The sequence below is a fragment of the Oryctolagus cuniculus genome, chromosome 4 (genome assembly GCF_051225735.1).
Source record: "Oryctolagus cuniculus isolate XC-2025 breed Fujian yellow rabbit chromosome 4, ASM5122573v1, whole genome shotgun sequence".
NCBI classification, from domain to species: Eukaryota; Metazoa; Chordata; class Mammalia; order Lagomorpha; family Leporidae; genus Oryctolagus; species Oryctolagus cuniculus.
In genome coordinates, this window is record NC_142870.1 from 161598333 (window position 1) to 161622713 (window position 24381).

At 52.2% G+C, this 24381-nt stretch overlaps 1 protein-coding gene and 1 long non-coding RNA gene across 8 annotated transcripts in view; one reads left to right on the forward strand and one right to left on the reverse strand.

Annotated features, from left to right (window-relative positions):
• Positions 1–24381, forward strand: part of RARB (retinoic acid receptor beta) — a 794145-nt gene that overhangs the window by 757721 nt on the left and 12043 nt on the right. For all 6 annotated transcript variants that reach the window (XM_089332320.1, XM_089332321.1, XM_017346749.4 and 3 more), the window contains one exon: positions 11957–12117. In XM_089332320.1, coding sequence (XP_089188446.1) covers positions 11957–12117 — 161 coding nt within the window. The remainder of the gene's footprint in view (positions 1–11956; positions 12118–24381) is intronic.
• On the reverse strand, positions 9265–22008 carry LOC138849402 (uncharacterized). 2 transcript variants are annotated; one of them, XR_011388226.2, is made up of 2 exons: positions 19882–22008; positions 9265–10473 (listed from the first exon to the last, which is right to left on the reverse strand). It is a non-coding gene; the product is annotated as an uncharacterized LOC138849402 (long non-coding RNA). The 2 variants fall into 2 exon arrangements; XR_016233356.1 differs by having other exon boundaries at positions 9265–11047.

Sequence of the window (24381 nt, forward strand, 5' to 3'; positions counted from 1 at the left end):
GAAATGATAGACTTGTGGATGGATAGACACATAAACAGGTGAGAGGATGGAAAGGTGGGCAGATGGATCAGTAGATGAACACATACCAGTGATTGCAAAGTGCTAAAGACGAGAGAATACGCAAATGGCTTGATGGGCAGATAGGTGGATACATGAGTAGACAGACCACATTAATAGATAAATGGATGAAGGGCTAGATGGATGGGCAGGTGGATGGATAGATTTTAAAATCTATATTTAACAAAAGCTTAAGATCCATAACTATCAGAAAAGGAGGTTATGGTTCATTGACTATGTATATACAAGAGTGGATAAAATGTTTTAAAATGGACTGACAGTTCTCTAAAAATTAAAATCCATAGATACAGAAACAAAAGCTTTCCTGAACAAGATTTATACTTACTTTCAAATACTGAAGATCCTTGGAAACATTAGTACTTCAAGGACCCCCTCCCATATGAAGTAGTTAACAGACAGACATGCACACTGTAAAGTGAGAGTTTTCCATTTAAACTAAATATTGTAGTCTAAACATAGTAGACTATTTTTCTAATGATTCAGGTTACTAAAATTTATTTGACAATATGTAAGAGCTTCTCTACATTAATATCCTAAATATGGTATTTGGCATACATGGAAAACTTGCAGGCCATTTGTCTGTCTCCCTCAAATGCCTTACTGACACATGGATCGCTCAAGCAGAGGCTCATCAAGTATGTCAAGCAGTAACTGGAAAAGTTCACTCCCAGGATGGGCATTGTGGTGCCCCCAGTTACGCCCCCACCTGGTCCACTTGCATGCCCATGTCAGAGGGTCATCACTTCTGTCAGTGCACACCTGGGAGGCAGCAGGTGATGGCTTAGGTACTTGGCCCCTGCCACCCACGTGGGAGACCTGGACTGAGTTCTGGGCCCCTGGTTTCATCCTAGTCCAACCCTGACTCATGTGGGTATTTGGGGAGTTAATAAATGAATGGAAGAACTCTCTCACTCTCACTCTGCCTTACAAATAAAAACAAACAAAACCATTGGATCTGAAGGAGATGAATGTGGTCACATCTGTTTGCTAGCCAATGTCAGATGGGAAGTCCTGGCACGAGACTTGAACTCACCAAATGTTTACATTCTATTGGGCCTGCTTTCCTCTGCTTTGTTGTCCCTCTCATCTCCAGTTATGTGGTGCCTGGTGGGCACTTTGGTCTTGCCTTGGGTGAAAATTCTTTCTGCCTTCCCCACTTCATTTTCTATTCCTATTCCTTTTCCTTCCTTCCTTCCTTCCTTCCTTCTTTCCTTCCTTCCTTCCTTCCTTCCTTCCTTCCTTCCTTCCTTCCCTCCCTCCCTCCCTCTGTTTCTCTTCATCCTCCTTCATCCACAGCTGCCTTAGCATTTCACATGTTGATACATTCCCTGTATATTAAACCCTTATATCTGTATTCTGTATCATATATATTTCATTTATTGAAGGAAAAGCTGTGATTCAGTATCTTCAACACCTGTGAGAATCATAAATATTTAATGAGTAAATGAATTTGTATACAGCTCCCACTATGTTTATGTTGAACTTTATTGCAATCCTTTATATATCTAAATATATACAAGAGTCCTATGTGCAGTAGACAAAAATTCATGTCCTCATTTTACAAAAGGAGAAATTGAGGATCAGAGACTATTAAGAGACTATCTGAAGTTTGCACAATTAGGAAGCGATGAACTAAAACATTGAAGCTTTTGGAGTTTTTCCTCAGTGTCCTTCAAACTCAGTGTCCCTTTCATTTTATTTTATACCCAAAAAGGAACAATTCCATCAATTCATTTAAAAAAAAACTTAGTTATTTATTTATTTAAAAGGCAGAATGACAAAGGGGTGGGAGGGAGGAAGAGAGAAAGAGAGAGAGAAAGAGCAAGTGCTTCTGTCCACTGGTTCACTCCCCAAAAGCCTAAAACAACCAGTGTTGGGCCTGGCTGAAGCCAAGAGCCAGGAACTCCATCCTGGTCTTCCACATTAGTGGCAGGGACCCCATCAGCTGCCTTTCCAGGCGCCGTAGCAGGAAGTTGGATCAGAAGCAGAGCAGCCTGTGCTTGAGCCCGCACTCCGACATGGGGTGTGGGTTTCCCAAGTGGCAGCTTAACCCACCGTCCCATAGGGCCCACCCCCAGTTCCCTCATTTCCGTGTGTTACAACAGATGTGGGCAGGATCTGAAAGCCTGAGCTGTAGGAATGACAAATTGTTTTCTTTCTTACCTTAGCTGTTAAATGAAGGCAACCATTGATTTAAATACCCTTTGGGCTAAAAGGCACGTGGGCGTGTGCTTCTGCTGTGGGACACCCCTCTTCCCCAGACTGCATCAGTGAGCTGTTCTGTAGGTCACCCACAGCTCAGGGCCTGGTGGCACTTATGGGCTCCTGGGCTTTCTCCTAAGTCTACAGGCAGCAACTTGCAGGCTTTGCTGGAGCTCTGTCCCAAGTTCAAGCATCACCTGGCGCCAGGTCAATCTAGGATGGACTTGTCTGGGGCAGCCGGGCGCTCTTCCTCATGGTCTCGGAGCACTTCCACTTCTCGGAATGTTTCCCAAGCTGAGAACAACCTCATTTCTCATTTCTATTTGTAAAAAACCATTTGGAGTACAGCGACAATCTCAAGGAAAAATTCAGTTTGTTTGCTGGAGACTAAATGGATTTAGAGGACAGAGGGAGTAAGAAATCTAAGCACTAGAATGTGTTGTGGTAGATTGTTGTCTAGTGTTTGAAAGTCAATGGTTCTCTATACAAATACACATATGACACAGAGCAAGATAGAAGTTTATCTGGAGCATTGCGCTGCTGGGAACTGGCGCTTGCCCTGTCAGGTAGTTTTTGTAAACAGTCGGAGCCTACTCCCTGCAAGGAATATACAGCAGTGTGCCTGGATCTCTGCTGAGTTGGTTTATCCTGGATGTACGTAACCCTGTTTGATGACTGTTGGTTCCAGAACCTGAGACTACCTTTCTGTTGTCAAAAAAGGTTAAAATACCCATAAAGCCATGTTCCAGGTCCACTAGGGAGGTTTGGACTACAGCACACGTGAGCTTCAATATGGTACTTGGGAAGTTCGTGGAAAAAGGAATTAAAGATAAGTTTAGCTTTGGTGCCAGAATTTTTGAGATCCATGTCTAGTTTTCTCATCATATGCATTTTTACATGAATATTTTGAAGTGCTCTCACAGGTGAAATTCAAAATTTATTGCACAAATTGAAATTATACTTTTATTTCATTTTATACAAACCTTTTGAAGTTACCCCTGTGGAGCAAAGAACTTCTCCTGCCTGTAAAAATTGGCTGTAGGAGTGGATGCCGAACTCATGCTTTCTTGGGTATTTTTTAAAAAGGTGAATTAATCGTTCTGTAGATGTATGTGTTTACTCCGCATTTAAAAAACAGGGCGGGGGGGAGCGCCGTGGTGCAGTAGGTTAATCCTCTGCCTGCGGCGCTGGCATCCCATATGGGCACTAGTTCAAGTCCCGGCTGCTCCTCCTCCAATCCGGCTCTCTGCTATGGCCTGGGAAAGCAGTGCACCTGTGTGGGAGTCTGGGAGGAGGCTCCTGGCTCCTGGCTTTGGGTCGGTGCAGCTCCGGCCATTGTGGCTATTTGGGGAGTGAACCAACAGAAGGAAGATCTTTCTCTCGGTCTCTTCCTCTCACTGTCTGTAACTCTACCTCTCAAATAAATACATAAAATCTTAAAAAAAAAAAAAAGCCGGGGGGGGGGAGGGGAGTGGGCATGTGTTTGACAGTTAAGGCATCAGTTAACACACTGGCATCCCACGTCTGGTTACTGGTTCTGCCTCCTGACTCCAGTTTCCCACCAATGTGGATCCTGGGAGGCAGCAATGATGGATCAAGTAATTGGGTTTTTGCCACTCATGTCAGAGACTTGCATTGAGTTTCCAGCTCCCAGCTTTGGCTCAGCCCAGCCCTGGCCATTGTGGACATTTGAGGAGTAAACCAGCCTATGCGGGGAGCTTCTCTCTCTGTCTCTGTCTCTCTCTGTCTGTCTCTCTCTCTCTCCACCCCCCTTTCTCCCTTTCCCTCTTTCCCTTTCAAGGAAATAAATAAAAAACTGAAAAAAATAAAATTAGCAGGGGGCCAGCCTCATAGTCTTCAATTTCCATTTTTTCTCGTTCAGTTTCACATCACAGACAAGGTCTTTCTCATTTATGTTGGGGAGCTCTGTCAGTATGAAGCCGTGGACCTGTGCGCCTCCTGTGGGCAGGAATGAGGCAAAGCCGTCCCTGACAGTGGCCTGTGCTGCAGGGGAGAACGCAAAGTCCCATGCGTTATGAAGCCAAGAGTCCTTGAAGGGTGTGCTGTTCCCCCCTACTCATGGTGCCACTCCTGCCTCTGTAGGTCATCCTGGAATGTTTTCTTTCCCCTCCTATCTGGAGTTGAATTTAAGGTTTCGTTCCTATAGTTTGTAAGAGAAAAGGACTTGTCACTTTCTAAAACAAGCTCTCAAGTACAGATCTCCAGCCCTGCGTTGAGGGCCGCCGTGCTGGGCCTGTCCAGGAGAGGAATCGCCCGCACAGGGCTGCCTGCACCGGCCCAGACAGCAGGGCTTCGTGGAGCGCTGTCCGCCCCCAGAAGCTGTCAGCTTCTCCGTATCTCAAAACCGGCCGTGAAAGAGACCATGCCTAGACTTGGAGTTGCCCTGGTGTAACTCAGAAGACAAACTCGGCATCTGTGTGCTCTGATATTTTGGGGATTTGCTAGAACCACTTTTGCATAACTGTAAGCTGCTGAGCTTGGCCGGGAGAGCCTCGCTAAACTCTCTGGAGTCTGTGTCCAGACTGCTGCCCCCAAGACATGAATATTTCCCATTCTGTAAGAATTCCAGGAATGCCCCTTGCTGGGTCTCTGGCACAGTGGGCACCAGGTTGTCCCTTAACCCTGGGAAGTTGTAGAGGGCATCACGTTATGTTTTTTGTTGTTGTTGTTGTTTTTAAGATTGAATTATTTATTTGAATGGTGGAGTTACAGAGAGGCAGAGGCAGAGAGAGAGAGAGAGAGATAGAGAGAGGTGTCCTCCACCTGCTGGTTCACTCCCCAGATGGCCACAACAGCCAGAGCTGGACCAATATGAAGCCAGGAGCCAGGAGCTTCCTCCGGGTCCCCCACATGAATGCAGGGGCACAAGACCCGGGCCATCTTCCTCTGCTTTCCCAGGCCATAGCAGAGAGCTGGATCAGAAGTGGAGCAGTCGGGACTCAAACTGGTGCCCATATGGGATGCCGGGACTGCAGGCAGCGGCTGTACCCTCTATGCCACAGTGTTAGCACTCAGGTCACCTTTTGAGGTCATGTATGCATGTGCCGTGTTGCAGGTAGGCGGCAGTGCGCTAAGGACTCTGGGTCACCTCCATCTCACAGACCCTGAAGTCAAGGTCCCAAGGCATGAAAGGACTTGGCTCTTCCAAGAGACACTCTGCCAAAGGCACACATCAGGGCCATGGCAGCGACAAGAACACGTCACTGCAGCCTCTTTCCGGAACCTCTTCCTCTGTGTGTTTCTGCCCGCCTTTCCGTGGCAGGTGCGGTGCTAGGGAGCACACACAGTCTCCAGGGCCGAGGGGAATCGGATGCAGCAGGCAGACTGGAGCCTCCCAACCTATGCAGGGGGCCCTGCCATATTCAGTGTTGGGGCCCCACAGCCTTAAATACAGGAAAACACTGCGCTCTCTAAGTTAGTCATGGAGCTACTCGCCTTCAGAGCCATGGTAGTTCATTTGCATAATTCGTTCTGAAAATGATTTTTAAACTACGATTAAAGTACATTTTTGTGTTTTTAAGTAGATCAATGTGCTAGGACCAGGCCCCCCCCACCCCCGACAACCAGAGAGCTCGAATCACCAACTGTGACCCATTATTCTAACAGTTAGTAAGGAGCCGAAGAGCCAAGATGAACGAATCCCAGACTTTAATTTTCCAGCAAGAATAAATAGACCATTATGCTTCCTTTGCTAAGCTGAATATAAAGAACTTCATGGACAAAAATACCATTGATTGTCTTTTGGGATTTTTTTTTTTTTTTGACGTGAAGGAATTTTTACTCAAGTATTGTTTCCCTTCCTGAATGCGAGCTGAATCCACATCTTCTGCATGTTTCCTGCATTGCATTTTTATTGTGTGCATGGGAATCAATATTCCAGATACATGCACAAGTGCACACATTAAAATGAACATGACTTCATTTATTTCCATGATTAGACATTCAAATAAAAGTGCTTGGGTGTCTGTTTTCATATTCATAGGTCGAGATCCGTACATCAGAGGTATTTGTATAAGTGACACTTTTATTACATTCATTTCATTTGCAATATGATAGTGGATCATAAATATGTTACTTTTATGCCACCAAATCTGATTTGTAGCACTTAGCCCCTCACAAGGAGAATACTTGATATTTTATGAAGCACCTTTCGTCCAAGAAGTGCTTCGCAAAAATCGGGCTGGATCCCATCACATGCATAAATCACACCCGTGACCCTGGCTGTGTCCCCCCTCCCCGCCGTTAGCTCAGGTGAGCCATCTGTGCTGCCACACACAGGCCCTGACGGTGGCTAGAAGTCCAGGCTGACTCACCCATCTTCCTAGCTGTCTGTAAACCAATTTGGGGCCCGCAGTGTGGACTGGGTGCTGTATCAAGCTCTGGAGCTGTGCAGACAAGTAGAATAAGGCCCCTGTCTCCCACATACCCACAACCAGAAGGGGAGAGCTGTCGGAGCAAGCCCTGAGGCGGGCGTGATGGTGGGTGCCTCTCTACTCCCTCCCTGGGCGCACTGTGCCTTGTCAGCCCCTGGGGTGTGAGGATCCTTGGAGCCCATGCCCACCCATTGCAGTGAACGCAAAGGAAGACATGGCCCCAGTGGCACAGCGGCCTTTGGAGTGGATTGGATGCTGCACGTGCCAGGCTGCCTGCTCACCTGTCTGCAGTCCCCTCCACTCCCCCTCCCTGTTCCTATGTCAGCTTCCTGATCCCTGCCCCACACACAGAACTCCCTGGAGCATCCTTTGTAGAACGGAGCGCCTTGGAACTGTTGAGTGCACAGCAGAGCAAAGTGGCTGGGTAGGGCCTGCAGCAGGTCTCCTGAGTCCAGATCCCCACTACCTCATTTATAGGATTCATGGCCTTGGGCAGTTCCTCACATTTTTGGAAGATGTATTTATTTACTTGAAAGGTAGAGTTATGGAGAGAGGGAAAAACAGAGATCTTCCATTCACTAGTTCACTCCCTAAATGGCCTCAGTGGACAGAGCCGGGCCCACCTGAAGCCAGGAGCCAGGACCTTCTGGGTCTCCTATGTGAGTACAGGGGCCCAAGCACTTGGGCCATCATCTGCTGCTTTCTCCGGCACATTAGCAAGGAGCTGGAGTGGAAGTGGAGCAGCCAGGTTTCCAAGCAGCACTCATCTGGGATGCTGGCGTCACGGGCAGCAGCTTAACCTGCCAGGCCACAGCACTGGCCCAGCACAGAGGGTTCTGGTGAGTGTCCATCAACTTCTGTGATAGCTGTGGTTAACACCTGTTATGTTATAATAAATGATATTCCAATGTACCAACCCCAGCATAAGGGCACTTCACAAAGTTTATGGGAAATTGGTGAATAACGAAAAGATAACTTCAGGAGTGTACATTTGGCAGCTGTGAGTGCCTACATCTCATGTTGGAGTGCCTGGGTTCAGGTTCTGGCTCTGCTCTTCATTCCAGCAAATGCACACCGTGGGAGATAGCAGGTGACGATGGCCCGAGCTCTTGTGTCCTTCCTACCCACACTGGAGACTCCAGTGGCGTTCCTGGCTCCCAGTATTGGCTTGGACCAGTGCTGACTGTTACAGGCAATCAGGGAGTGAACCAGTATACATGAGAGCTTTCCAGTGGGTTCTCTCTCTCTCTTTCTCCCCCTCTCTCCCCCTCCCTCCCCCTCCCCCTCCCTCTCCCTCCCTCCCTCCCTCCTTCTCCTTGTCAAAGTGATAAAATAATTTTTAAAAAATTACTTTGGTACAGGAAGATTTTGAAGCTGCTGTATGTATAATATGCATTTTCCATGGATTTTTGGAGGGTCTCTCCTGCATACCCGCTGGTGATCACGCCAGTGTTTTCCGTGTCAGTACTGTCACTGTTAGCATGTAATGAGTGCTGTCTCCCGTGGGAGTGAGGTCTATGGCAGCAGGAACCAGTCTGTGTTGTGGACAGCACATAGTAGGCCCGTAGCACATAGTTGTTAAGCGCGTCAACAAACAGTTGAGCCCACCTGCTCACATGACACTGCTACTGGACAGCTTCTCCGATAGCATCCTCCCCTGTGGCATGGCCTGCCAGGGTCACCCTAGAAGGGGCTCTGTTCTTCCTCCTGCTCCACTCAGCTTTGCAGGCCCACCCGGCACATGGCTTCCTTGCCGCCCTGCATCTCTGTGTGGTGCTGCTGAACCTCAGAGAGGCTGTGCCGGAACTGGCCCCCCTCTGGTGTTAACTCCGGGGGGTCAGCTCTGCCTCCAGTTTCTCTGGCTTCCTGGGTGTCACCCCCCCAACACCCAAACATACACACTTGGGAGGATGTGTGAGTGGAGGGCTTCCTGGAGAAGGTGTCAGCCCTCCTCTGGATGTCTGGGGCTCCCTGGCAGTCTGCCTGGTTCCCCCTGGCAGAATTGGGTTCTAGTTTTGCAGCTGTGACCTGGCACGGGAAAGGTGTTGTCACTGCACAGTGTCCAGCCAAGTGTCCGTGTGGGGCGGTCCCCAGCAGCTCACCATGGCTCCTTTCCACATGACCCTGCCTCTCACTTTCTTGGCTGGGATCAGGGCCGGTGGTGAGGGCTCACTGAACACTCCTCCGTCCCAGGTGGTCCTCCAGATGTGTGCTTGCTTGACTGAGCGTCCCTGGGGACAGGGAGGCAGAGGGCTATGGGCACTGTGGGTAATCCTTGGGTGGTAGGTAGGTGGCTGTGTCATCCCTCTCTCTGTTCGCTACAAGATTCATTGAAGTCTTTACAGGTTCCCTGAGTGAGTGTAGACATGGGATCAGCCTGCCCCTCTCTCCCCAACCCCCATGGGGATCCTCCACTTGGCTGTGGCACTGGCTGGCCTTTGGTGGAGCCACTACATGCAACTCCTGTTACCATGGGACCTGGGCTCCCAGGGCCTATCCGATCCGTTCCCAGGGGAGAGTGACTGTGGCCTCCCTGGGTTTGGAAGCTCCAGGCTTTTTGTTGTTGCTTTGAGAAATAACTCACATAGCGTAGCATTCATCATTTTAATTTAAAATTAAATCACGCATTAAAAGTGCACTGTTGAGTGGCCTGTGATAGATTCACAAGGTTATACAACCCTCACCAGCATCCCAGTCCAGAACGGTTCACCTCCTCCAAAACAAATATGTGCCCATGAGCACTCAGCCCTGTCTTGGCCCCTGGCAACCATTTGTCTATATTTTGTTTGTTTGTTTGTTTCATTTGAAAGGTGGAGAGAAAGATCTCCCATTCACTGGTTCACTCCCCAAATGCCTGCAACAGCCAGGTCTGGACCAGGTCGAAGCTGAGAACACCATCCGTGTCTCCCACACGTATAGCTGGGACTCAGCTACTCGAGCCATCATCTCCTGCCTCTCCGTGCGTGTGCATTAATTAAAGTGCTTTCTGTCTGTGGGTTTGCTTTGTCTGCTGTCCCATCCCGCTCGGTATATGGCTGTGGCGAGTGGGCCTCTCTCACAAGTTTCCCCTGCTGTGGGACACAGCCTCGCACTTCATTGCTTCCTTCCATGGCCTGGGGTCCCACATTTCCTTAGTGTTCACGGGCTGACCGACGTCGGGTTACTTCCGCCTTGTGGGGTGAGGGACGGTGTTGCTGTGGACGTTAAGGTCTCAGCGCTCTCGGGGGAAGCCCTAGGAGAGGACTCGCCGGCTCCCCCTCCACTTCCTCTTGGGAGGAGCGGCCAGCCCCATCTTCCTCATGGCTCTGTCTTGGCAGCACCCTTGTTGTGTAGATGCGTTCTTTGCGTTAGCTGAACAAGAGTGGCATTGGCAGGCAGGAAAAGCAGGCAACCGATCCCAGCCCCGGAGCCCATGGTGATGGCTCATGGTCTTTGGTCGCACCCCCAACCTCATCTCCACTACCGTGTGCGCCCCCTCCCACCTGCGTGCAGCCCCCTCAGCTGAGCTCTTTGTCTTCTGCTTTGAACCACTGTGCCCTCCCACCCTGGGGCTCACACCTGCTGGGCGGGGTCTGCTCACAGTCTGCTCCGGAAGGGGACACACTGAAGCCATTTCCTGCTCATCCCACCAGTTAGCTGGAGACGTTCTGTGCCAAGCAGCAATGTCCTGTCACAGTGCTGGCGGAGGCAGCGTCATGCCCACCTCCTTGGGGATAAAGTGAGTCCAAGTGAGGAAGACCTTGTCAGCTGCGTAGACCCGGGCCCATTCCTTAGGCTCTCCATGGCTCAGTTTCTTCACCTGTAAAATGGGTTTAAATTGCCTGCCGCAGAAGGGGACTGAGTGAGATACGGTCACCCAGCTCCCGGGCAGCATTAAAATGCTCATGCAAAGTCCCGGTCGCCCCAGCCGCCGCCTCCCTGCTCTGTGACTTCTTAGTACCATTCAGCCCTCCCTCCCTTCCCATCCCCTCTTCCCTTCCACCAGAGGCGATGCAGGCCCAATCCTCTTAGGGAAGATCAGATTACGCCCTGGGTCATTTTGCAGCACAGATTTTCAGGTCACAGTGGTGACATACACAGCCCGGCGGCACCCAGCCAGGCACCCCCTGGGTCCCCAGAGGATGTGGATTCCCCAGAGCGGGTGGCGTGGTCTGGTGTCACCTGTCTGGGTTTTAGTTTCCATCCCCAGGAGATCCTAGCCAAGGGCTGGAGCATTGAGTTACACTTGAATTTGCAGTTGCCTGAGAGACCTGTGCTGTGGGAGCAAGCCAGGCCTTCAGGGTTCTGGGTCGTGAGGCCCTGCTGGGTGCCCAACACCATGCGCCAAGGACACGTACCTGCTGAGGTCCCACACACGGCCTGGACTTCAGTGACTGTGAATGAATGAATGAATGAATGAATGAGTGGTTTTCCAGGCTGAGAGTTGCATACTGCATCACTTACTGTTTTAAATAGCTTTATAGGCATAGGCGTTTGGCAGTGTGTGTGACACCACTTGGGACCCTCACGTCCCTTTTCAGAGTGCCTGGGTTTCAGTCCTGGTTCTGCTCTCATTCCAGCTTCCTGCCAGTGCACACTCTGCAAGGCAACAGGTGATGGCTCAAGTATTTGGGTCCCTGACCCCCACGTAGGGGATCTGAATTGAGTTCCAGACTCCTGGCTTCAGCCTGGCCCAGCCCTGGCTGCTGTGTGCATTTAAGAAGTGAACTAGTGGATGGAAGAGGTGTCTGTCTGTGGGTATCTACCTGCCTTTCAAATAAATAAAAAATTAATTTAACATCATGAATAATAAAATACTATATGATCATTTCAGGAAATTTAGGAGGCAGAAAAGCAAGAAGGGGAAAAAAGATGTAACCCTTTCACTTCTCAAAGAACTTCTTCCAAAGTGCCAGTCAGGAAACTCAGAAAACTGAAAAACAAAGAAACCAAAATGTATCACTAGGAAATGCTAACTATGAAACAGGGACCTGAGTCCCAGGCGACCGGGATTTCCCTGGGGTAGCTCTCAGGGCATGCCCGATGGAACTGGGAGTCACAGCCTTGGAAAAGTCCTTCTCCCTTCAAATGATCCAGTGCACCTAAATGTTCACTCACCGCCGGCTGGGTGAGTCTCCGTGTCTCCCTAAGACCTGACTGGCAGGTGCACAGGCACAAACACAAAGCTGTCTCTCCCAGGTTGTCCTGGGTCCCCGTTCAGAGCAGCAGGATGAAGGGATAGACCCTCCCGGGCCAGCAGTGCCAGCCAGGCCCTGAGTGACCCTGTGCTCTCTTGTTTCCAGCTGTCAGGAATGACAGGAACAAGAAGAAGAAGGAGCCTTCGAAGCAGGAATGCACAGAAAGCTATGAAATGACAGCCGAGCTGGACGACCTCACAGAGAAGATCCGCAAGGCTCACCAGGAAACCTTCCCCTCGCTCTGCCAGCTGGGCAAATACACCACGGTAAGAGATGCTGCTGCCCCGCCTGCACGCGTGCGCACACACACACGCGTGTACACACATGCACACATGAACACACACATGCACACACACGCACACACGCATACACACGCACGGAAACATGCACACACATATACACACGCACACACACGTACACACACATGCACACACGTACACACATACACACACATGCACACGCACACATGCACACACACTCACACTCACGCTCTCTGCCCTGGGTCTGGCAGGGACATCCCCCAAATGTGGCCCTGGAGCCTGCATTGACGAAGTGAGGCCGCACTGTAGCTGCTTCCCACTGTGAGGCAGCATTGTGGGTGTTCCCTCACTTCAGTTCTGTATGCCTGCACTCGCTGAAGAAGCATGAATTGTGCACTTACTGTATGCAGGTCGTGTGCATGAACCGTGCGTTGCTGTTCTTGTGGGCTTCGGCAAAGGTGAAAAGTAAAGCCAGTGTGGTTGGCATGGGTCATGATGGACATCTGTGCAGAACCCCAGAGAGGGGACCCAGAGGCACTAAGTTAAAAACCCCAATCCAGCTGTGAAATCCAACCTAGATTACTGGCTCCAGCAAGGACGCAAAGCAGGGACCCCAAGGAGCTCAGGGAGTCTGGACCTCTCTGTCCGCCAGGGTTCTGCAAGGACTGGCTTTCACTGAGATCAGAAATAAAGATGAGGATCTCAGGGGGGAGTTGAGATGAAAAGGCAGGGGTGTGTGTTGGCTGCTGTGGGATGTGCCGGTGGAGCCCCCCTGAGGTGCTGTGATTTTTCAAGGTGGTTTGTGCATTCCTAGGCTGGGAGACGTAACAGGCCCTCAGTAGCTATCTGATGCGTGAATGGCAGGATATAGCTAGAAGGTTGTGCTGGCCTCTTTCCATGACTTGGGACTTGCCCGGGGTTGCTGTAAATGTACTTTCAAAGACAAGCCGTGTGGAGCTGCATCTGCTGGCATGGAGACTGGTGTGCCAGGGAGACAATAGTTGGCAGGGTCCAGAAGAGGAAAGGAGGACACAGTGGGGCTGGGAAGACGGCGCAGCAAGTGGAGAGATGGCTGCCACTCCTGGGGAGCGTGTGGAATCTTGATAATGGGAGCGATGGGCGAGGGCAGGCCCAGAGGGTTTGCCTGTGGAAGTTGGTGCTCGGCCATGTCCAGGTGGCTTCTCTGGTAAGCCTGACACTGCTGGGGGCCACCAAGACTGACAGCCTGGTGAACCAGCTTTCAAGCGGCTGGCACTGACATGAGGCAGGCAGGTCTCCTGGCCCGAGCAAAGGCTTTGGCTCCCTGGGAGCAGAGGAGGAACCAGGAGCCCTGCTTCCCAGGACAGTGCACCTGGCCATCTCACGGAAGCTCCCAGAACCACGTGTTCTGGCTTAGCAGGTGTGGCCGAGGGCCTCCTGGCAAACTCAGGTGCGTGGCTGACTGGTGTTGAGTGGAGAGGGAGCGGGAAGTGGGGGCGGGGGGGGCCTGGCAGAGCCTGCAGTGTGCTGGGAGTCTGTCGTCAGCTGTGAGCATTAGAGAGAAACGGACAGCTGTGCCTGGTGGTCTTGGTCGGTGTCACGGTCATGAGCGTTATAGGTGCAGTTGTCGGCTGTGCATCGCACCAGCGCCAGCTCTATAAAAGGCAGAGGTTGGTTCAGCTCGCAGTTTGGGTGGCTAAAAGTCCAAATGGCACAGTGCACTCAGCAGCCGATTCATGACTGTGTCACCAGGCGGTGGCAGGCTGATGGCAACGACTGAGGCCCACGGGGCAGCCAGCAATTCCATCTCGAAGCAGCAGCAGAGGGCCAGACTGATATCCCACCGTCCCCTGCAAGGTCCCCTCAGGACCACACGCAAACCTCAACAGTCGTCAGTATCTACTGAGCGTTGAGTGGGCACGGGGGGCCATGCTGAGTGTTCTGAGCACTCTTGCTCCTTACGGGGACTCTGTGGGGCAGCTTTCAGTGTCCCTGCCCCATTACAGATGAGTAAACTGAGGCAAAGAAAGGCTACATAGTTTTTCCCTCTTGGGCAACAAGTTGTAGCGGTAGGACTCGAACCTGGGCAGTCTGATTCCAGGGGCACCTCTCAAAGCCACTACACTACTCATAGACGCAGAACCAACAAGGCTGCCCTGCAGGTAAAACTGAAGCAGGAGCCCCTGGAGGTATCTGGCCCCGATGTCCCTGGGAAGCGGACTTTCAGCTCCAGGAAAGATGACATAAAAGCAGTCAGCATAGGCAGACTTTTTTTTTTTTTTTTTTTGACAGGCAGAGTGGACAGTGAGAGAGACAGAGAGAAAGGGCTTCCTTTACCGTTGGTTCACCCTCCAATGGCCGCCACGGCTGGCGCTCTGCGGCCGGCGCACTGCGCTGATCCGATGGCAGGAGCCAGGTACTTCTCCTGGTCTCCCATGGGGTGCAGGGCCCAAGCACTTGGGCCATCCTCCACTGCACTCCCTGGCCACAGCAGAGAGCTGGACTGGAAGAGGGGCAACTGGGACAGAATCCGGCGCCCCGACTGGGACTAGAACCCGGTGTGCCGGCGCCACAAGGTGGAGGATTAGCCTAGTGAGCCGCGGCGCTGGCCAGCATAGGCAGACTTTTGAGCCTGTGTGGCCATCCTGGGTCCTTCGCTGCTGTGTCCGAGGGCCCTCCCCCAGGCTCCTTCTCACCTGGGAACCAGGTGAAAAGGCTTCCAGGAGCATCTGAGGAGGCAAACTTGGTGTCTGGTGTTGGCTCCTCCCAGACCCTGAGTGGCCTGGATTCCTCCAGCATGGTTCACGGGTGGGGCTGGGCACTCCCAGGAGAGGGCTCCCAACCATGGATACAAAGAAGCCAACGGTGCACAGCACGGCTTCCTTCCACCTGGGCAGATGGTGTGCAGGTGTCCTGTAAGCCATGTCCCAGAGTCCCCCGTAGGACAGTCCCCAGCACCCATGGGGATGCTCCTCGCAGGCTGCCTCCTTCCCTGACCTCTCCCATCCTCCTCCATGGCTTCCCCGACACCTGCTCCCAAATAAGCTGCTTGCATCCCGTCCTAGTGTTGGGCCGCTTCTGGTCCTGGACGCAGGGGCTTCCTGCAGGCTTCCAGGGCCCCTTCCCATTCGTCCTGCTTTGGAGATGAGCTGCCTCCTGGATCCATCGTCCCTCCCAAGCACTTTCCTTCAATCAGGAAGGGAGAATGGAAGCACAAGTCCACAGGCAGGGGCAGCCCTCACGTCTGGGCAGTCCGCCCTGCTTCCACACGCGTGCTGCCCATTCTCTGCCTTGGAGGGGCTCTGATGCCATCCCCAGCTGGCATTTCTCTGTTTCTATGGTCTCTGTGCAGATCTGGCTTTGCCTTCATCGTCAGCGCCTTCAAATCCTTTCTGGGAGTAGGTGGAGTATAAATAAATAGCAGCCGTAACACATTCTCTGCAATCCCTTGGTTCCGAGGGGAGCATTTTTTTAAGAAGAGCTGTTTTGAGATGGGCAGCTGCTCCCCCTGCCAGAAGCTTCCGGCCCCCTGGGCCAGTGTGGCACCCCAGTCAGATGCCGTTGGAATAAGTGGGCAGAGGGGACTAAAGGTGGCACCAGCTGCCCACCTACAGGTCTTTGACAGAGCGGCTCCTTTGTCTTCCCGAGTTAGCGTAGATAGGGGACAGATTCCAGGTCAGATTCCAGGAGTCAGCAGGAATGGACAGGAGGTGGTAGCATGTCTACTGCCCTGCATGCCAGGCCTGGGCCGGGGGCCCACCGGCAGGCTTCAGAGCTCACTCCTTGGGGCGGTTCCTAACCAGCACCCCCCTCCAAAGCGGCAGGGATAGGGCCCTCATGGTAGGACAGAATACGAGGCAGTGGCTATTTATAGGTGAGCGCTCCAAAACAGAGCCAGGAGGGACCCACAAGGAACGTCTCCGTTCCAAGATTGTTTGCACTGCTTCCTTAGGTCAAGCCCTAGTGACTGTCATTAGGGCTTCAGATCTTGCCCAGGCTGAGAGGAGTTGCTTGACCTTGGAAAGTTACATGGCCATCTGAGCCTCCACTGCTGCTTCTGTCTAGGGAGAGTTAACAGCAGGTGCCTCGTGGGGTTGCTTGGAGGGTTCAGGGAGAAAAATGTATCAGAACGTTTCTGGCACAGGGTAGCGTGTCACGTGGGCAGCTCTCTTGATGCTATGAGCGTCCTGCCCAGGGTCTGGAAAAGTAAGGTAGTCAGTGTGACAGTGTGACAGGGTAGTCTTCTGGGGGAGAGGCAGCCCATGGGGGTGGAGATCGGAGGGGAGCTGCAAGGCCCCAGTTCTCACACCAACACCGTCGCCCATAGCTGTTACCCTGAACTCACGTGAAGCTTCCTGAGCCTCAGCTTCTTGCCAATAACCACACTGCCCTGCCTGGGTCACCTTGGCCACTCCTTGATTATTTTCCAGTGCACACTTGCTGTGTACCTGCTGTGTAGGTTTCCTAGGGCTGCCTGCCATAACGAAGTAACACAACCCAGGTGACCGAGGATCCCTTAGTGTATTACCTCAGAGTTCTGGAAGCAATAAGTCCAAAATCAAGGTCAGCAGGGCCAGCTCCCTCTGACAGCTCCAGGGGCAGACGCCCCTGGCCTCTTGCAGCCTCTGACACTGGACGCAGTCCAGCATCCCTCAGCCTGTAGCTGCCTACTTGCAGTCCTCTGCCTTCACATGGCCCTGTGTCTTCACGTCATCTGCCCTCCCTGTGTGTCCCTCTCTGTCCCAATCTCCCCTTTTCCTAAGAGCACTGATCATATTGAATTAGCGCCCACCCTGATGGCCTCATTTTAGCTTGATTATCTCTGTAATGTCCCTATTTCCAAATGAAGTCATATTCCGAGGTTCCGGGTCTTAGGACTTCAGCATCTTCTTGGGGCACATGACTCAACCCGTAGCATCTACCGAGGGCAGGACTGTAGCGTGTGCATGTGGGCCCTGTCCTGCCTGCAGCTCTTTGTCAAAGTCAGGGTGAAAAATCAGATTTTGGGGGCCAGTGTTATGACGCAGTGGGTTAAGCCACCACCTGTGATGCCAGTTTCCCATATGGGTTCGTGTCCTGACTGCTCCACTTCCAATCCAGCTCCCTGCTAATGTGCCTGGGAGTACAGCAGAGGATGGCCCAAGTCCCTGGGTCCCTACCACCCGTGTAGGAGCCCCAGAAGAATCTTCTGGCTTTGGCCTGGCCCAGAACAGCCACGGCAGCCATCTGGGGCATGAACCAGTGGATGGAAGCACATTCTCACTCTCTCTCTTTCTCTTGCTATAACTCCTTCAAATAAATAAGTAAATCTTTTTTAAATAACCAGATGTCCCAAATATAAGCTTTTAGAAACCTCTGGCTGCACACATAAGTCCCCAGCTATTTGGGAAAAATGCTGTCTAGGTGCTATGCTGAGTACCCCAGATCTTGCTGGGTGGTTAGAAAAGGCAAGGACTTTCCCAGCAAAGGAACCAGCATGAATGTGGCTCAGGGTTTTGCAGAGAGGGGCTGGAGGGAGGCAGAGCTAAGTGTGAGGAGACAGGTTGGGGGGCTGTGTGTTCTGGATGAGGGTGTAAGCATGAGCCACTAGCTCACTCCCCAAAAAGGCTACATGGCCAGGGCTGCTCCAGGCCAAAGCCAGGAGCCTGGAACTCCATCTGGGTCTCCCATGTGGGTGGCAGGGCCCAAGCACTCGGGCCATCTTCTGCTGCTCTCCCAGGTGCATTAGCAGGGAGCTGGATCGGAAGCAGAGCAGCCGGACTCAGGCTGGTATCCCAATGTGGGTCGCACTGCACAGGCAGCCCCACCTTCTGCACACAGAACCCGAAAGGACAGGAGTCTCTCTCAGTGCAAAACATGCCAGGCCTCGGGAGGGAGGCGGCCACTGTGGGTGTTACCATGGATCTTTACCTTCTTGTGTGAGAGAAAGGTCGCGTTGCCTCCTTAGCGCAGAACAGTGTCCCTGAATAAACCCCGGGAGCTGCCACCAGTGGGGTTTTGAAGACGCTGGTGTGCCCACCTCCGCTGACGGTCGTGTTCTGAGAGTTGTGCTGCTGGGGGCTCAGCCTGCTCTCGCAAGAGCCAGACCCCAGTAGAAGGAGTCCATTTGCGGGGCCAGAACTGCTGCTCGGTGGGGTGTCGTGTGCAGAGTTGGGCTCTGCAGCTGCTTAAGGTGTCCCTACGGCAGCTTCCTCCATGACGGCCACTGCTGCACAGCATTCTGGGAAGGCAGCTCGGCCTGCTGCCTGGGAGCCAGATTGTCCCTGAACTCTGCAGGGGAGGCGAGGGCGAGGTACAGTCCTGCCCTCCCTCCTGGCAAGCGCCTCTCCTCACCACCCCAATTCCCCGCCCTTCCTCCCTGCATGATCAGCAATGCCGCTCTCAAGCCTGGCTTCCCCTGGGCGGCTCCCAGCGACCGCCTGCGCTCCCACAGTGGCCAGGCCAGGGCTGTCCCAGGGCCACAGCTGGGTGGTAATGTCGAAGCCATCGGAAGCCCGGTGCCTATGAATCCAGCAATGAGTGTAATAAAACACCAGGCTATTTTGTGTTTTATGAACTGCCTCTTCCCTTCCGTTTGCATAATAGTCAGTGAGATTTACATGCTGTTCCGCTGGCTGCGCATTATTTTTAATAGAAGGTGCGACAGGCGCCTCCCCCCCACCCCCAAGCTCTCATTCTCGCTCTCTCTCAGGCCTGGCATGTGACAAAGTAACCTCGTGCAATACGGATGAAGATTTGGTTCACACTTGTCCAGTCGGGGCGATGTCATTTTTTTCCAGACAGATACTCTATTGTGAAATTATTTCCCACCATGCGCTTGCCTGTCTGCCCCTCTCTGCCTTGCCATCTCCCTCCACACCCAGGAAACTGCCTGTTATGTTTAATGACCTCTTCAGTGGCTTCTTGTGCTTGCATCCCCCAAGTGCAGTGGACTCCAGGGGCCTATGGAAGGATCCCGAGGCACCCGGGCAGGTGTGGCTCCTCTCTGCCAGCAGTGGTCTGGGCGGCAGTGATGGCCACCACCGTGCCCAGGGCGCCTGCGCCATCCCTTGCCAGCTTTGCCTGCCTGGGTCAACAGCAAGAGCTGGTTTCAGTGATTCCTGTGGGCTGGTTCTAGCTAAGGGAGATGATGCGAAGGCCCCAGGCCTGAGCTCCTCTCACTCAGTGGTTCGGTTGTGCCGCTGGGGACAGCAGATCTTCGGGCCTTAGGAGCAGGCCCAGGCCGCAGCCCAGGGGGAAGCAGCATCCTGGAACCTCAGCCTTGATGTGATTGTTGCCCTGGGCTGCTTAAAGCACTCATTCAACAAACATTTATTGAACTGCTACTATGTACCAGGCACAGTCCTGGACCCTGATGTACAGCAGTGAAGACTCGGGAAGCCCCCGTGTGAGGGAGCCCACGACACAGCATGCCAGGAACAGAGTGCAAAGCGGGGCTTGAAGGGATAAGCTTGCAAGGGCTGCAGCTTTGCATGGAGGAGTGGCAGGGGCAGAGCGCCATAGGCAGTGACTTGATGATGACTTGAAGGAGTGAGAGAGATCTGAAGGGGTGGCAGCCGTCCAGGTCGGGGGCACAGCTGGTGCCAGGTCCCTAAGCCAGGACTTGGGGACTCGTCCGGCATAGCAGAGAGATCTGTGTGGCTGCAGTGGACGACGCCAGGCAGGACAGGGAGGAGATGAGCTCAGAGGGGAGGGCTCTTCCAGCAGGGCCTTGCAAGGGCCCCGGAGGGCAGGCTGGGGCCTGAGTGGGATGGGAAAGCCATGGAGATGCCGCACAGCACAGCGACTTACCGACTTGTGTTTGTCGAGGTCCTGGATGCTTTGATGAGGCCAGGCTGTGAAGAGGCGGCTGGTGCCGTGGTCCTGGGCGGAGCTCACGTCAAGGTGCTGGCGTCGGAAGCGGAAACTGTGCTCTAAGTCTTAGCAGTCCTCTGGGCAGGAAGTAACTAGCAGGCCCAAGCCCTCTTACGCCAAAACTGTGCATTTATCAGAATGCTTCCTGGTGCCAGGGATAAAATCCAGATGGAAACTGACCTAGATTTCTGAGCAATCCCCATGCAGATCAGGCCTGGCTGGACCCAGCGGCTCAGTGCCTTCGAGACTGGGCTGCCCGCCCTGGGCTTCCCTCCGAGTCGGCTCCACGGAAGCTTCTCTTCCTCAGTTGTTCCACCCACAGCCCTAGAAAAGGGAGTCTCATTGGCTCGCTCTGCATCTCTGAGTCTTTCCTGAACCAATCACTGTGGTCAGGAGGAGGGGACGCCTCTGATTGACAAGCCCAAAGTCCAGCGCCCTCCTCGCGGTCTCAGGGAGTTCACCAGCCCCACGCAAACCCCAGGGCCGAGAGGGAGGAAGGGGGAGTTCTCCAAGAGACTCCGGAGGCGGAATGGAGGACGCCGAGAAGGCGAAGCTGCAACGGGGCCCTTCAGCTCCTTTCACACCAGATCTCCTGCTGCTCGGAGACCACAGAAAGGAAAACCAACACCGCCCTTGGGGGTGCTGAAGTCGGGTCCCCGGGTGTAGTGAGAAGGGGCTGTACTGATCAAACCCCCAGGACATACTGGACCCTCTGGGATGGTACTTACCCTTCTGACCAGCCTTAGAGAGCAGGTGCCATATCTAGATGTAGATATAGATGTAGATTATAGATATAGATTCTAGATATAGAATCTCCCCAACTACTGATGGGAAGACTGAGCTTGACAAGGGAATGTCACTTGGCAGTCACACTTGTCAGCTGAGGCGGGCAGAGGCCACTTTGGGGACCAAGTAGACGGGAAGCCCACATCCAGCCCCTGCCCTGCAAGTCGCTCCCCACATCTGACGACGAAGCTGACCCCAGCCCCTTCTCCCTGCCGTGTCAGTGGGAGTTCAGCTGGAGAAGCGGCTTGCTGGCAGCCTCAGGAAGATCCAGGCATTTGCCTGCTAGGCTGTGGGCTCAGTGGGTATGGTGGCCGGGGCGGGTGTGTTCACTGGAAATGCTGCAGCCCCCGCCCGTGTGGAGATGGGCCAGGAAGTGTTGCTGGAACACAGGGAGGGAAGAAGGAATGAAAGAGTGTTTAGAGGGACCCAGCCAGTAGGTGGCAGAGGTTTGGGCTGAACCCCTGGGGGTAAGAGGAAGTCTGTGAATATCAGAATACAAGAACTCGCACACACAGTTGGTTGCACGTGAAACTGCAGCCACTATGGGCGACGATATGAAGATGCTGCAGGATCCAGCCTCTGGTGTATCTACTTCCGGGTGTTTACCCAGAAGACACGAAATCCTCGTGTCAAGGACATACCTGCTCCACCATGTTTATTGCAGCACTGTTCACAGTAGTCAAGATACAGAATCAACCAAGGAGTCTATTCTCAGATGAGTAGATAAGATCTGCTGTATAAACACACAATGGAATAGTGCTCAGCCATTAAAAAAAAAAAAAAAAGAATGAAATCCTGTGAGTTGTAACAAAATTGAAGGAACTGGAGGATATCATGTTAAGTGCAATAAGCCAGACCCGGATAGATAGAGCGTTTTCTCCCTGATATGCGGGGGCTAAAACACACTCAATCTAAACAAAGAACAGTGATTACTAGAAGCTTGGGGGGCATAGAAGGAGCTTGGACTACGGGCACCACATCAGAGTTGGGTCTAGAGTAAGTTCCTGGCGTTCCACGGCATGGCCGAGAGACTCGAGTGGGCACTGTATGAACAGACAGAGGAGAGCAGCTCCAAGGTCCAGTCATAAAGCAGTGTCAAAGAAGGGGAAATGCTGATGACTGTCCTCGACCAGTACACCTGGTGTGCTTGTATGGAGATGTCTCACTGTAGCCTGGAACTATGTGCAATCCTGTTACTAAGAATATATACTTTTTAAAAAAGAGAAACTTGGGGTTTCTCAGAACCCCCCTCACCAGGCTGTTTCTCGTGCTGCCTGACTGTGGTCTTGGGCCTGGCTCTGGCTTTCTGGTTGAGGGGCAGCCTCCTGCTGCCCTGATGCATGCACATGGCCACTGCTTTGTTGCACTGTTGTGTTATTGTTTGTTATTTTCATTGTCAGTTTTCTGGTTTTTTTTTTAAGGTTTATTTATTAGAAAGGCAGAGGGAGAGGGAGGGGGAGGGGGAGAGAGGAGGGAGGGAGGGAGGGAGGGAAAGAGAATCGATCTTCAGTCTACTGGTTCACTCTCCAAATGCCCCCAACAGCCAGGGCTGACTCAGGCTGAAGCCAGAAGCCATGAACTCCACCCTTGCCTCCCATGTAGATGCAGGAGCCCAAGCACTTGGGCCATCCTCCACTGCTTTCCCAGGCACATCAGTAGGGAGCTGGATTGGAAGTGGAACAGCTGGGACTGGAACCAGCGCTTAGATATGGGATGCTGGCATCGCAACTGGCAGCTCAGCTCAGCAGTGGCTGTGTTTCATTTTTATTTTGAAAAATTTCAGAACATGAGATTAATATAATGAGCATCCATGCTATCTCCTTAGCCAGCTTTGGTGGATGTCCACACTTTGATGCACCCTCTCCATCACGTATTATTTTGAAGTAAATTGTAAACATCTCATCTTTTCATCTGTGCATTTTTTAACATGTTCTAAATGATAGAAACTTCTGCAAAGAAAAACAAAATAACCATGCTATTGCCACCCTCCTCAAGTAAAATCCCCATCCCAAGCCGCTTAATCTCTCAGATTGCCGGTTTTCTGTCACAATCTCTTTAGAGTTTGTCTGAATCTGAATTCAGAACAGGGTCACAGTTTGCAGTCGGTTAATAAGCCTCCTAAATATTTTGCAATTGGTTAATAAGCCTCCTAAATATTTTTAAAAAGTCATTTATTGGGGCATAATTTTCATAACATTTAACTTATTTTTTTTTATAGTTTGATGAGTATGACAAAAGTGTAGTCACTGGGTGCTGGCATTATGGCACAGCAGGTTGATCCACTGCCTGTAACGCTGGCACCCCATGGAGGAGCACCAATTCCAGTCCTGGCTGCTCCACTTCTGATCCCACTTCCTGCTGTGATGCACCTAGGAAGGAAGTGGAGGTTGGCGCTAGTGCTTGGGCCCCTGCACCCATGCAGGAGACCTGGAAGAAGATCTGGGCTCCTGATTTTGGCCTGGCCCAACCCTGGCTGTTGTGGCCATTTGGGGAGTGAACCAGCAGCTGGAAGATCTGTCTGTCTCTCTCTCTGTCTGTCTGTCTCTCTCTCTCACCTTTCAAATAAATAAAATAAATCTTAAATAAAAGTATACAGTCGTGTAAGCTTGACTCCAGGCAAGGTGTGGAACATGTCGTCACTCCGAAAGTTCCCTCGAGGGCCTGTGGTCAGTCCCCTCCACTCCCAACCCCCTGCAAAGCTCTGCAGTGCCCTCCACTGTTGTGGTTTTGCCTTTCCCAGGATGCCCTGGGAGCAGACTCCCTCTGTGCCTGCCTTCCCTTAGCAGGATGCCTTTGAGTTCACCCATGTCGGGGCAAATGTCACTCTCCCTCCTAGATAACTCTGCCTGGCCTTTCATTGCAGAGCTGTAGTCAAGTTCATCCACTCACCAGTTTATGAGCATTTGAGTTGAACCCTTTCTAATCCATAGGTTTCTCTCTCCTGTCCTTTGGCCTTGCAACAGCCTTGTTTAGAAACCCATTCAAAGCCGGTGCCGCGGCTCACTAGGCTAATCCTCCACCTAGCGGCGCCGGCACACCAGGTTCTAGTCCCGGTCGGGGCGCTGGATTCTGTCCCAGTTGCCCCTCTTCCAGGCCAGCTCTCTGCTGTGGCCCGGGAGGGCAGTGGAGGATGGCCCAAGTGCTTGGGCCCTGCACCCCATGGGAGACCAGGAGAAGTACCTGGCTCCCGGCTTCGGATCAGCGCGGTGCGCCGGCTGCAGTGCGCCGGCCGTGGTGGCCATTGGAGGGTGAACCAACGGAAAAGGAAGACCTTTCTCTCTGTCTCTCACTGTCCACTCTGCCTGTCAAAAAAAAAAAAAAAGAAAAAAGAAAAAAAAAGAAAAGAAAAGAAAAAAAGAAAGAAAAAGAAACCCATTCAAGAGTTTGTTATGGTTTCTGAACTCGGCATTGGCTTTTCCTTCAGGATGCCCTCATGACAGGTGCTTACTTGTAAGATACTAGCAACCAGTGATGGTCATTGCCTGGAGCCATTAAACTTTCATCATGTTTCTAAAATGGTGTTTCCTCATTCTATTGCTCCTTCTCCATGTATTAGCTGGATACCTGCATCCAGAGAAACCTGCTCTCGTCTGTTAGTTGTCCAGCGGTATAGGTATAAGATTTGCGGCTGTGGAAAGAAGGAAATCCAAG